This window comes from Molothrus aeneus, chromosome 8 (assembly GCF_037042795.1).
Source record: "Molothrus aeneus isolate 106 chromosome 8, BPBGC_Maene_1.0, whole genome shotgun sequence".
NCBI lineage: Eukaryota > Metazoa > Chordata > Aves > Passeriformes > Icteridae > Molothrus > Molothrus aeneus.
The window spans coordinates 6,327,697-6,342,544 of record NC_089653.1 but is presented as its reverse complement, the minus strand read 5'-3'; the positions used below and the strand labels follow the sequence as shown (position 1 = coordinate 6,342,544).

Below are 14,848 nucleotides of genomic sequence, written 5' to 3'. Positions count from 1 at the left end.
TACCAGAGACACATGCTCCTTGCTTGAGGGACAGCAGGGGTTATCAGTGGCAGCTGGAAGGCTGTGTACCACCACCACCACCACAGAAAATGACTGACCACAGGTCATCTCTCAGCTCACAGCAGTCACCTCCACCAAATCCTTTAGCAGCTGCATTACTCAGCAACACCAGATTCCTTGACAAGACTGCTGAGAGCTTACTGAACAGCAAAGGCCTCTCAATCCAGTTCTGCAGAAGAAAACTGCAGAAAACTGTCCAATACGTGCCAGTGTGATGACAGATCCTAGAATCAACACCACCTCCTAGAGATATTCATCAGTGTATCCCTCTTGTGAATGACTCCCTGCTCTGGAATTTGAACTACCACCAGCATAGATTACCAACAGCAATCACACAGCTACCTGGTCTCTCCTGCAGATAACCTCAATCCTATTTACCAAATAGGAACTCTGCCAACATACAACTTTCCAACTCCTCTTCTCTGTAACTCATGATGATTATGGGCAGAAGACAAATCCCTACAAACAATAAAAATATTTAAACTTTTTTTTTAAGGCAGAAAAAAAATACATCAGATACCATCCAAATGTTCTTGAATCCCAGCATGTTTTAGTCCACTGAATTACATTAATGTTTTATTTTCATTATTTTAAATTTCATTATTATAATTTATTTCATTATTAAGTGTATTTATTTGATAATGTGTTTCTTGTAATACAAAAATACATACATGTTGGCCCACATGCTCGTATTATGCAAGTAGATCAAAATAAAGCTCATTTTTCTCACATTTTAAAAGTACCACTTTAGTTGCAGAGAACTTTTCAAAGTTAATTTCTAACAGGATTTAAAGCAGCACTATCTTTTTTTTCCTGTAGAGAACTCCATCATGACCTGTTGGAGCCTTTTTAGGAATTTTCCCTATAAATAACAGATATGACCAGCTAGGACATATATCATAGCTGGATTAACACTACAGCTCTCTGCAACTCTAGAGAAAGCAGTGGATATGTCTTTTATAGAACTGATGAATAACAGTCTTGCAGAGAGGAAAGATTAAACTGCTAATCAGAAAACAGGGATGTTTCAGTTATTGCTGCAATAAATTCCCTGGGGTAAACTTAGGTAAGTCATTCAGAGTTTAAAATTGATACAATCATCTTCTATTTCACCATATTTTTTCACAGACAAATCTCCTAGCATGTAGAACCAAAAAATTCCTATTGAAGACATAATTCAAAATTGAACTACATCACTTGGGGAAGGAAAAAAAAAAGAAGAAAAAAAAAACCTCAAGCCTGTCAAGCACCATAATTCAGACACCAAGTCTTATGCATTCTGAAACCTGCTTTAACCTGATTTTATCTCCCATATACCAAAATGGTGTGACATGGTGATAAGACAATAAAAGGGAAGAAAACATTCAAATGGGGTAAAACCCCTGCCTCTATGCTTGAAATATAATTTCTAAACTGCATGTTTAAAATTCACAACTAAAATCACAAAAAATGTAATGATTAGTGACATGCACAGAAATTACTATGATTAAAACTCATTTGCTCAGCAAAACCATTAAAATACTACCCTCAATAATACTAGCAGATACACTCAAGTAGAGGAGGTTACAGGGGAAGAAAGGGAATAGTTAACTTTAATTCCATTCAAAAGACAGGAAATGTTTGCTAGATTAAAGGGGGGGTTTCAGTATTTACAAACAATAGTAGTAAAAGGACTTTATAACTGTAATTACTAGTATACAGTTAAAAATAAATAATGCTTTGTGCATCAAGTCCTCCGCAAGCCCTTGGTAAAGTTATTCCAACATCTAAGAAAATAGCAAGATTCATACTTGGTTTTAATTCTAAAACTTCAAGTTGGTATAAAATTACTTGAGTTTCTCCCCAGATGTCTGGCCTGGAAAAAGAATTAGGTACACAGACCTGAAACTGCTATAGCTCTCAACCCCTACTAACTGTAGCTCGCTGAAGGCTGTGGAGCAGCTCCCGTGAAGCAGTAACCCCAGACTACAAATTATTACTTCTATTAGTGTAATTTCAAAAACACACTCTGTAAGAAAAATATCTAGAGCTGCAGCCAGAACAAAGGGACATTGTATCAAAGGGAGGAAGGAAAGCAAACAAACCCATGAGCACTTCACCAAACGAGCTGTTGTGTTATCATTTCAAGATAAGGCTTCATTTGGGAAAGAACACATTTTCATGAAACTCAAGTTTGCCCCTACCTGAAATGCAGGAATGCCTACTCTCTTCCTGCTCTGGGTACAAACTCCCATGCAACACTGCAGAGTTTACTTGCATTCACACTTCTGGGATCCATAAAGCACCAAGGATTCCCAATCCCAACAAAGAGCAGCTTGGGAAACCAGGAACACAGGGGCAAAGCAGCAACTGGTTATAATGTGAAACAGACTTCCCTAGGAGCTGACTCTGAGTCTGGATTACAGAAGCAGGGCTGGTCAGGACCACCACATAAGAGAAATACTTTAAACTTTCATTTTTAATAGATGAAACAGAAATTTTAAGGACACAGAACCAAGAATAAGGCTTCCTTCACTTACTACTGAGAGATATTTTCCATGGATTTTTACTGCTGAAAAAGTAATCACTTGTGATCAAACACAGGAAATTTTTACCCAGAAACACTGGATGGATTTTTAAACTCAGTAATCCCAAGCATGGCCTTTCAGAAGTACCAAAATACTTTAGTAAAAGGATTTAATATTCACTTTCAAAGAAGAAGCAGGTTTTTTCTATCTCTTCCATTCTGAAATCCAGTCTTTTAATTACTTACTTAAATACTACCTCCTAGAGTAGGATTAATGAAATCAAATCATTGAACTGGTTTTTTCAGAAATTGTAGGAAGAATATGACAAAGGAAGGAGAACTGTTTTCCTATGGATCTGAGTGTCATCTGCATTGTAGTAACCTCAGTTTATCCCAAGGACCTTCCAACTCTTTCCCCATTGCTCCTTGTGTACCTTGCCACAGCTTCAGCAGCTCCACCTGAACTGGTGCAGTCACACTACTGTGTCACCTTCCTGTGACTGATGGCCTCCCCTGCACACTGCTCACTTCCCTAAGGCTTCTCAAATCTGAAGAACTCCACTCCTGAGCCAGACCTTGCTGAGAGACAAAAAAAGTGACTGGAGTTCTTACCAGATCAAGGTAAAACAGAAAGGCGCCATTTTATTCCATCTCTTCTGAGAAAACGAGGAGGTTCTCAAACAAGAAGCTCTTCTTCAAAGAGAAGCACAAATACAGGCTTAGGGCAGATGATGTACTCGTCCCTCTGACTCTGCAAATGGAGGGTGCCAACCCCTCCTCCCTCATTCCTCTCCTTTTGTGAGCTGGGATGAAACTCTCCTGTCCTGCACGTGTTGCTGGGAGTGAGGAGTGCTGTGAGTCATCTGACCCACTTCTAGCTAGACCAGCTTTGTGCTTCCCCACATGCTGGAGCCCAGCACTTCAAGTCCAAGTGTCGGTAACGAGCTGTTTAGACCATCCTCTTTACAAGGCTGCCAGGGAAGCCAGCTGGACTCCTTATGGGTGGTCCAGAGACATGGGAAAGAATGGAGACAGCTCTGCAGCACAACACTGAGCGGAGTTCAAGATGCAGAAAGCTGTGTGTGCCTGGGTTGTCTGTGGAGGAACCAAAAGCAGGAGGGGAGCACAGAGGTTCTGTGGCCGGCACCCGGAGCTCCCGAGCTGCTTCTGGCAACCTCAAAGGGTGGGACCAACCCCAAAAAGCTCCTGCCTGCCCATCAGTGGAGGTAAAAGTTTATGGGAAAAGCAATTTTCGGCTGCAGTAGTTATTTTTAAGCCTGAAGCCTAAAGTAAGAAGTTTGAAAGATGAGTGCACATATAATTATGGGGTGCTTAAAATACAGACAGAAAAATACTATTTTATCCCTGTTTCAAGATGTTTAAAGAATTTTTTATGTGCACATGTCATTACTATACAAGCCCAGCTTACTTACTCCTACAAGCAAACAAGTCACAGAACCCAAAGGCATCCAGGTCTGAAATATCCAATGTCTGCCCATAACGAACAGAAAAGCAGAGCAGTGGTGTTGGCCATGGCCCTTCACTCAAGTCTTTCTTAATGGCATATATGACTTGAATTTGTAATAGATCAAGATAAGTGTATATTAGCTCCTGTATCTGATGTACCTACTTCATGATTAGTGAGAAAGTTTATTATTTCAACAATCTTTAAGGCGTGTTAGACATTTGACCTGCCAGCATTCAGATGTGCCACACACATTTAGAAAAAGAGCAAAGTACAGGTGCCTATCACTGTTCATGCAACACCTCCCACGGGGATTTCTCATTGCCCTATCTTTACATCTGCAACCTTCAGCACTGAGGTAGACAGGCAGACTGTACCATTTTGAAACACTAAAGCAACCAAGCTTGTCTTCCAGAAAATAAAAAAAGTTCTGAAGGAGAGTGTGAGGCCTGAAGAGAGATTTCACTATAAATATTCATTCTTTGCAAGTTTTTTTTTCTTTAAACCAAATAAACAAGAGGACTTTTGAAAGACTGTGCACCCTTCTACTTTCCTCCCTGAGTGGCAAAATACCCTTTGCAGGACATTTAATGATTGTGAAGGAACTTCATTTGAATTCTGTCCTGCCTCCACTGTGCACATTTGCTCCAGTGCTGTGTGCTCAGGAATCCTTTGGAAATACATTATCACACACAGTCTGTACATATTTGGAAGTATATAATCAATCATGCACGCTTGCTCTGCCCAACCCAGACACAGCTGAAATGCACTCACTGCTTCAGGCAAAGCAGAGCCTTTCCAGATATTTCCACAAGCCTATTTTACTATGAAAAAAACCAAAATATAAAACACTTTTTGTTATTCTTCATTTGCTTGTCCAAAGTATAATGCAGTTGACTCCAGCTGCTTCAGCCAGCAACAGCAGAATCACACACTTCAGCCCAACAGTGTCTGTGACGGGCACTGCCAAACACCAGCCAGACAAAAACACCACTCTGATGAGGTCACACATACCATATGCTGGGCTTTAATGCTTCACATCCCCATCTATAGTCCTTCAAGTAAACGACAGTGCTTAAACAAATTAAGGCATGATTAGCTTTGCTGCTGCCTAACTTAATATGTGTACCACAAAACAGACACACAGAGATGTCAGAGAACAGTACAAATAACTTATTACAGAAAACCTCTTCAGTTCAAAGTACCTGATTGAGGTCACACTTGTATGTGTACACTTAACTGTTAATTTTTCCTTAAAACAGCTTTTTGGAAGAAATGTTCATTTTCATACTATACCAAGAGCCATTATTAAACTTACTACACTAGTGAATTTTTAAACACAGAACATACATGATATTATGAATGCAAAGTAGAATTCACTTTAAGGACCTAATCTACATGTCCATTTCAAGACTAAACTTCCTACAGATACAAATTTAATATAAAAAATATCAAAAAGTTGTAAACTTTATGTCTATTTCTTACAAAGCACAGAATTTTCATTCCATTGCTAAGCAAAGTACCACAGCAAACCTTCACATCTGCTTTATCCTCAAGATCCCCTTGTCACCACCATAAAAAGCACTACATGACTAAATGGTCTGACCATCCCACATTAATGAATGAGTCACTCAGTCATACACAAGTTTCACATAAAGAATAATATAGTTTACATCCTCCATGAAGCAAGAGAGATAAAAGCCACAGGAAACAAGTTGTAGGTTAGTGTTTAAGGCACCACACATACAGAATCCAAGCAAGTTCTCAAGAGAAGAGCAGGATTCTAAGCAGTACACAAAAGGCGAAAGAAGAACCACACGCACATTTAGCAGTAAAGAACAAATTCACTGGCAAGTGTTACAGTTGGTATAGCAAACCTTGTGAAGACATGGAAGTGGGCTCACATAATGCAGCAGCATACCCTACTTTTAATAATGATATTCATCTAGCCCTTAGCAAGGTCACTGAATCTCCTAACAATTGAAACATGTTTATTTATGCAAAGAGCAGACATGGCATGGGAATGCATGGGTCACGATTCCCCAGAAGTCCTGCCAAAGTCTCTTTAATCTTGTTCTGGAAGAACCACTTCTGGTAACGACAGTAATTTAGTTCTTTGCCTACTCAAACTTTGTTTTTCCTGCCAAGTCTGAAAGGATGCCAAGTGTGCTGTTTTCTCTGCTTTAAGCAGTTGTCACCTTTACACTGGACAGCAGCACCTTATTCATGAAGCCTTTTGGCCCAAGAGTTATGTGAAACACCACTGTTTCTTGATCAGAACTGATGTGAGCAGAATTCATACCAAATACTCCTCTGCTGCCCATTACCAGTATTATGAGTCCATGTAATGATGGGAAAAATTAGTCAGTAGTTAAGAATTATATCTGAAGAGAAATGGAGTCTTCCCACACAAATTCAAACTTTGTTTGTTTTGGCAGGAAGATGCTGGAATTTTAGGCACTAACAGCAAAATGCAATAAAAAAGTGTTTAGGTCAACATGGTCTCTAAGGACTTCATATTGAAAATGTGCAGCCATGAGAGCTTGAACAAAAAACTAAACACGTTTCAGAAGACTCAAAGTTAACTCATCCCTGCAAAGAATGATTCCTCAGTTCTATCTTCTGTTCACAAGCAGATCAATGCTATTCCAGAATAAACAAGGGAGCAGAACTACCATTTTTTTGAAAAGGACATACTAACAGGAAGTTTACCAAAGATTTATCTAGGATCTGGTATTATGGCAAAGAAAAGGGAGATCTTCCAGAAAAAAAATACAAGCACAAACTACCTAACATTAAGTGACTAATGCCAGGAATGTGATTTCTACCATTAACAGAAAACAGCATGCAAAAGGAATAGAAACAATCCTCCCACTTGAGTTATCTTTGAGCAGAAAAAAGTCTCAGTAATAAAGCTAATATTTCTGTCTAACATACTGTTAGTACATATAGTTTCTATTCTCTTGAAGACATTATCATTCAGTAAAGCTCTTATCTGTACAATTAACTTGTGAAACTTGGCACTGAGATATTGCCAGCCCTGCAAAGAGAAATTCCTATGAAAAACATTTCTCAAGCTTTTTATAACCATTCAAATAAAGAAATCTTTGCACTATTCATCAGTGAGCACAATGCTGTTTTATGCTACTGCAGTCAATATCCAAGCAATATCCAGTTAAAATGCAAATTCTGGGTGCCTTGGTACTTAGAGGAATCTCTGTCAGGAAACTTCTTGTAATATTAAAATAAACAATTTAAGTATCTTGTCGCCAAACTACTCATGATGGATACAGATCATCAACAGCCCTCATCTCAGGTTTCAATAGGTAACTATTTGCTCCATGAGAGGAGGAAAGAGCCTGATCTAACACAGAAATGCCCTCTATGTATCAAAAATAGAGGCCAACAGTTAAGGAGAACAGGCTTGTGTCTGGAACTATTTTTGACAAGCTACTGCTTTGTAGCAATTTTTGGTGAATACGTCTTTGAGAAGTGAAGTCGTCAACACTGCTAATTTCATATTACTGATCAAGACAGTATGACATATTTTAAAAAATTGCACCTTCAACCTGAATGCACCTTCCCAAATTAAGGAGCTTCCAAGTCTAATGCTTTATCAGTTAATATTCTTTGGAGGGCCTAAAATGGATAGAACATCACAATGTCACTGCCTGGCAATGGCATTGTTTAACAAAAGGCAGTCCTCCTATGCTCAGTTTGCTTTGTTCAGATCAGAAATGATCCACTGCCAAAAGGAGATCGATTACTGTTACTGGAATGAGCATTACCAGACACATGATCTTGACAGATTTCAGGCAAAGGACAGACAGCAGCCCCAGTATTTGCTTTGTAAAACGAATCGGGAAGGTTGCGCCTGGCCTCGGAGGGTGAATTTACACTCCACGGCTCAGCTGATTGAAGAGGTCGCTGCTGCCAAAGGAGGATATCCCGCTCCGTGTTGCGTCATCCTGACCCCCTCCGTGCAGGAAGCCGCAGCACTGCCTGCACCCCGGGCTAATCCAGCTCAGCTCATCAACATCCCAGGCTTCTCCCCCGCGCCGTGCCCCCCTCCCTGCTCCAAAATCAAGGCTGTGCTGCTTTAGAGGACTGAAGGCAGGGTCTGAGAGTGGGAGCTGCTGTCTGCGGCACAGCCAAACTGTTCCAGCAGCTCGAGTCATAACATGTAACCTCACCCTGGTGAGAAATGCTCAACTCGTTTGGCTTCCCTACCACAGGCACACAAAAGCACCAGCCCTTCCACGAACTGAACCTCCCTCTCCTTTCCCTAGGATTCTCTCTCAGCCACTCTCTTTTTCTAGCTCTGTATTTGGCACTGGGAAAAAAAAAACATCTTGGTGAAGCAGGAGGGAAGAAGGGGTGTCAGGACAAAATTACATAGCATTTATTCAGGGCCATCTGTTATTCCAAGCCTCTGAGTACTATTTCTGTAACACCACAGTGTACCATCCAAGCCATAAGGAAGAATTTATGGCTATTGTAATTGCAATCAGTTCAGCACAAATTGAAGTATCAAGTATTTTTCTATTTGTCATAGAAGAGATTTTTTTAGACCTTCTTCTGAAGCAGCAAGGGAGGGAATCACTAATTCTCTTGTTCTTTAAATACACACACGTTAATATAATAATGTGTTTCTAATTAATGGAGAGGCATTAAAATCAAGGATACTGGAAATTTTAGCAGGCAACAGTAAGAAGAGTGTTTCTTTTTTAAGATATTAACATTTTCTGTTATTTATTTTCCAAGAGAACCAAAAATCAGTAAGTGGAATATCACTGTAATCATGCAAAGACCTGAAAATGAAAGCTTCAGAAGGAGGGATACTATCTTCTATCTGCTCCACAACTAATGGTACTGGTTAACCTTTAAAGGGGTCAGGTATTTTATCTGAACGTGCTACAGTAGTATTCGTGGCACAGTACACACCTTGACATGATCAGATTAACTAGAATAATGGAGTACCCAATATAACCTTTCACAGAACAAGGAACAATCTCTGCTAATAACCAATAGGAAATTGTTCCTGTAACAGAGAACTTGAACATATAAATGCACTTAAACAATAGTAAAATCATGGCTTTGAAATAAATCAAATGGATAGTATTCATACACTAGTCAAATTTCTTACCTGATAGGGCTGAAAGGCACTATCTTCAGTTACGAAATCCAGCTGTTTGTCCACAAGGAATTCTACTGCAGTAATTGAATTGTATACACTTTTTCCAACCAAGGGCTTGAATGTCTGTCAAGGAAAAAAGAGTAAATCAGGCAACTGAAAAAACCCCTCAGCATATCAAACCCCCAAAACTGTATAAATACTGATGTATTTTTCCATTAAAATTAAATAACAGTTACTAATTATACAAGAAAGGAGAATTTTGTGTTCTGTCGTTTTTTCCTTTGTGCCGTTGTTGGAAAACCAGCCAGAAAAGAGAACTACACCATACATTCTTCCTTTCCTTCACTATGCTTGAGCAAGATTGTTTACCACAGAAGCTCAAAGTACAGGAGCACCATTCCATCCTAAACACAGAGCTCAGCCCGCAGCTCCTCTCTCCCTGCCTGCAGGACCAGCTAGCACAGCAGTGATTATACTAAGGACAGCTCAAGTGGAAGCAGACTGCAGAGAAATCCCTCCCCCCGCTTCCTGTTCTGAAATCGTTCACCTTGCCTCAAGTCAAGCATCTCATTTCCCTGCCCATCTCTGAACTGTTCTGACTCTGCTCCTGCCGCCCCCGCAGCCGCTCCTCCCTGCAGCAGCAGCCGGCTGCTCCGGCACACCGCCCCCGAGCGAGCCCGCAGCGGCCCCGGGCCCGGAGCGCCGGGCACGGGCAGCTCGCAGCAGGGCCGGGAGCCTCCCCACCCACCCCTGGGTGGAGAAGCAACAAGGTGCTGCCCACCCTCGCTGCTGGAGGAAGCGAGGAACCTCCCAGCTCTGCTGCAAAAGCCAGGCACAGAGAAAAGGCAGCAGGGAGCCAGAGGCTCCTCGACACCCGGGCACAGCCTTTGCCCAAAGCCCCTGCCCTCATGCAGGCACACACAGCAGGATGCAGCAGGGAGGGCGCCATGGCTCCAGTGAGCTCCCCTGAGAGGGGACAAGCAGGCAAAGCCTTCCCTGCTGGCTGGGTTTCCTGGAACAGAAGCACAAGGAGAGCCCAGCCGAGCGGGGATGTACCTACTGGGGATGAGTCAGGTGAAAAGGAAATCCCAGCGGATGGAGGGGAGAGAAATGCTGCTCTGAGGACAGACAGGAACAGCAAGAGGAAGACATCTGTGAACAAAAGAAATGACTGGCAGAAAGAGCATGCAGGATGCTAGGGGAAAAAACATGGAGGGACAGAAAAAAAATAAGAGGAAAGTTATTTTACAGGACGCAAAAATAATAATGAGGGAAAACAGGAAAAGAAAAAAGCCCTTTGAGACCGATTCTAAATTTAAAATGCAGGAGAAAAAGACAAAGAGGAGAAACAAGGGCAGGTCAAACCACATGGAGCACTGTGCAAACGTTACCAACATCTATAAAATGCTGCTATAGCAGCTCACATGCAACATCCTGCAGCAAGAGACCCCAAGTACTTACAAGGGAAGGCAGGATCACCACGACCTATTTACAGATGGGGAAACTGAGGCACGAAGCAATCCATAACTTGACAAAAGCCACTAAGCAGGGCAGCAGCAGAGCCAGTGACCTGCCCTCAGCCAGTCTGCAGGCAGCTCCTAAGAGAGCACTCAAGGTTTTATCAGGCTTCATTACCTACTTTCAAAGGTGTTGCCTCGAGATTAGGCTAAATATAACCCAAGTGTCTCTGGAGCTTCAGCTCTGGCACTTACTAAACAAATGAGAGAATTCTTCATGGGAGATACATTATACTTTCTAATAAACCTATCAAACTCCACAAACGCTCCGACTGAATGCACAGCATTCTTGTTTCCATTTTATTTAAGGTTTCACTTCAGCTGCTACTCTTTCTCAGACAAGGAAGGAAAAAAAGCCAAACCTCTCCACCAACAGGTAACTAGACAAAAGGGCTGGAGGAGCAAGAGTATATGATAATATTCCAACTACAGAGTCCAAATAGTAAATAATTATTTAACCTCTAATAGCTAAGAAAGGGCCTTTGCTCTTACATCACTTTCCTATAATGGATCTTGTATTGCTAATGGTTAAGAGAGGGTGGAGTTCGCATCGTGAAATTGCAAAGTGTTGAGTGTACAAACTCACAAGCAGATTTTTCTTTGAAAAAGCCAATGTTGTAGTCCTTCAGCTCTTTAACTGCCCCCATGTCTTCCTTCACACTGTTCTACTTTTCCCACAGGGCCTTCTTTCTAACTTTCTAAGCTATTATTCAGGTCAATAAATGAGTTTCCGACTACAAACAACAGGACGTACCAAATCATCAGCTAAAACGAAACTGTGTGGAATGTGCCTTGCAGTTATCATTCAGGATTCAGACAACACTACAGATTAAGGTACATGTGAGCCACTGGTTTATCTTCCTAGTGGTATTAAAAGAACTAGCTCCAAATATAGATCTGTGTGATTATTCTGAGAAGAGAAACGTAATGCCTTCTCCCTTACTTTCATAGATCTATGCCTCTAGACAGGTCAACGCCCCCAAAATACTCATGTGGAGGGAGGATGCAGGCTATCCCACAAGCACAGAGGAAAAATATGTAAATAAATAAAGCAAAACCATGCCATGTCACACACCTCCTCTTATGCGGATAGCCACTCAGCTGCACATCAAGAAACATTGCCACTATCAACAACAAAACACCACCCTTAAGTAAACGCCTTCTTGGAAAAGCAAAGTCCAGACTCCATCAGTTCCACGAGATAGGCAGGCCACCAAGGAGACACCCAACCTGGGATAGGTTAGGGATTTGAAAAATTTTAAATGGAAGACATAACTGAATTTCACACTACATATCATACATGCCCAAAGACAGACTGAGAGCACAGCAGGCAAGAGTCAGCTATTAGAGGTAAGCATATGAGGCATGTAACGACATGAAAATATATATAAAAAGGTCCAAGAAGTTCCTTGCAGATTTTCAGAGGAAAAGCTCCTTGCAGATGCTCCCTCTTTCCATTCCCAAAGTGGAGAACAACTTTAAGGACAACCAAGCATACTGGCAGAAATCAGGAAAAGCTAAACCTCTGTAAATTAAAATCTCCCTTTCAAACCTGTAGCTTGTAAAAGAAGTTTTATATGTTAACCCAATTCCTCAAAGACCACAACTGAGCAGAGGACTCAAGCACTCAATTTTAAGTGACATCTGGCTTTACCACTATTCTAACTAGACGCTTAAAAAAAAAAAAGAAATAAATCCCGCTTTCCCCCCCCACCAGATTTCCCTGCTTAGCCAAAGGGAGCTCCATGAATACACACACACACACACACACTCTCTCTCTCTCTCTCTTTAGCTCCTTTGCTAACAAGTTCCCTGATGCTGAATAAAGGGTGTTTCTTACTCTGCCCCTCGCCATGGTTTTAGCCCGGCTCATGCCAGAAATAACCTGCCTACAAGAGGCAGCTGGCACAGCACTGAGTCTGAAAACTGGATTCTGGATCTTCTGGAAATTCCAATAATTTTTCAGAAGACATAAATTAGCATCACTTCACAGCAAACAATCACAAAACCATTCAACAGCATTCACCAAATACCAATACAGCAAATTACCCAGTGACAGCGTTTTCTTATGCCCAATAACACAAGTCATCTCTTTATTTACCTTTCCAAAACCCCCATAGCAATCACAGGACCCACTTTCCCAAGGAAGCAGTAGCAAGCAAGCACACAGTGCATTTCTACCTCTGCCTAGTGCAATTAAACAGCTGGAGTGGTGGTAATGTACCTCCAGCATCGAGCAGGGAGCTCCCTGGCACTGGCCAGGGCTCCAGAAGCTGCTGCACCTCGACTGCTGCAGCCTGGGCGCTGCCAGGCTGTGACACCCAGAAGGCTCAATGCAGCAAATGCTCGGGTTACAGCTGAGCTCGCAGCTGCTGCCCAGCTCATCCCGCACGTAGCACTGCCTCAGCTGCCTGGCTGGAGCTCACAGCCTGCTTAGCTGGGCACTCTGTGCCGCAAGCCTGCTCCCCACACCACAAAAGCACATCCTACAATGCACACCTACCGCAGTGACCCTCTTTAAAAAAATCTTTCTAGAGGAATTCATGCCCTAAGCCAAACAGACTTTTAAAGAGCTAATAACGTAATTTAGAAAGCTATTCTTGCACTAAAACGTCTACATTCTATACTTCTTCCTCTTTAAAGCACAAAAATTGAAAAGATCAATTAAACCTAATTTTTACATGCTATTCAGTAAACTTTTCCACATATTGTTCTCTAACCTTGCTGTTTAGTCTGCAGTAGCGCAAACATCGGCACCATTTCTTTATGACACTTAATCATTCGAAACAGCTGTAGCTCTCTTCCAACGCCCGTTTGTTGCCATGGTTTGTACTCAAAGGCAGAATTACCGAGTGGAAAGAGCGGACAATCAGTAAAGCAGGTCTGACGTTAGTATCGAGCACGGGGTTTCCTCATTCGCGGATTACCCTGCCTGCAATCCCTACGGAAGCGGCCGTTTCCAGCCAAGGCGTTATTCCGGGCGGAACTCCCGCAGCCCTTCGGCGGGGGGGGCAGAAGGAAGTACCCGTCGGGACGCGGGGAGAAGGCAGCGCCAGCCGGGCCCGCTGCCCGCCGGAGCTGCCGCATGGCAGGGCGCACCAACGGCGCCCACGGCTGCTCTAACGGCAGCCTCCGCGCCGTTAACGGCCGGCACCGAGTCCTGCCGCTCCCGCACCCCGCCTCAACGGCATAAACTTAACCGAAGAAAGCAAAAAAAAAAAAAAAAAAAAAACCAAACCAACAAAACACAAAACCTCTTTTTTTTTTTTTCCGAACTCCTTTTCTCCCGTTTCCCGAGGGGCGCAGGCCGCCCTGCGCGCCTCCGCGGGCGCAGGAGGTGCCCGGTACTCACGCTGTCCCGGGCTCGCCGCGCTCTCGTCCCCGCCGGGCCGCGCACAAAGCCGCCGTCGCCGGCCGCGTGCCGCGCCGCGCGCGCCCCCGCGGGAGCCCGTTCGTCACGTGCGCCGCTCCGCGCTCCGCAAGGATAGGACGGAGAGGGGCCGAGGGCCGCGACAGCCCCGCGGGCCGGGGGCGCGGCCCGTTCCGCCCCAGCAGCCTCGGAGGGCAAACAAAGGCGCCCGTCGCAAAGTTAAAGTGTCCGCGCGGGTACGTATCCCGCGGGGGAAGGCGCGGAGGCGCCCCTCGGCCCCCCGAACGACAGCGGCGGATTGTCCCACTCCCCCCGCCCCGTCGGCCGGTACGCACCTCGCCCGGCGGCCCAGCCCGCGGGACCTCCGCGCCCGCCTCCGCCTTTGAACTCACAAGGAAAATGGTTCTCACCGCGCCGCTTCCGGGTCGGGCCGGGCGGCCGCGCCGGGGGCGGAGACTGCGGGGCCGGAGGAGGAGGCGGCGGGGAGGAGGACGACGACGACTCACCGCCCGCCCTTTGTGGGGCCGGCGCGGACTATCGCGCAGCTGTGCGCTCTGCGGAGGCCCCGGCGCGTCCCCGCTGCTGGGTCATGGCGCGCTGCCGATGCCGCCGCTTACATAAGGGCGGGCGCGCAGTGCGCGGTGCCGGGGCGGGAGGAGCCGGGCGGGGAAGCACCGAGCTGAGCGTCGGGCGAGGAGAGCACGCCGCGGGAAGAGGCGGCGCTCGGCAGGCGCGGCCCGCGGCCACGTCCCGCGGGGGCGGAGTCCCGGGACACGTGTGGTCGTGGCTCGGG

The 14,848-nt window shown here is 44.2% G+C and overlaps 1 protein-coding gene across 2 annotated transcripts in view; it reads right to left on the bottom strand.

The window, feature by feature from the left end:
- Positions 1-14,848, bottom strand: part of JMJD1C (jumonji domain containing 1C) — a 159,632-nt gene that overhangs the window by 47,091 nt on the left and 97,693 nt on the right. For both annotated transcript variants that reach the window (XM_066554271.1, XM_066554272.1), the window contains exon 3: positions 9,178-9,291. In XM_066554271.1, coding sequence (XP_066410368.1) covers positions 9,178-9,291 — 114 coding nt within the window. The remainder of the gene's footprint in view (positions 1-9,177; positions 9,292-14,848) is intronic.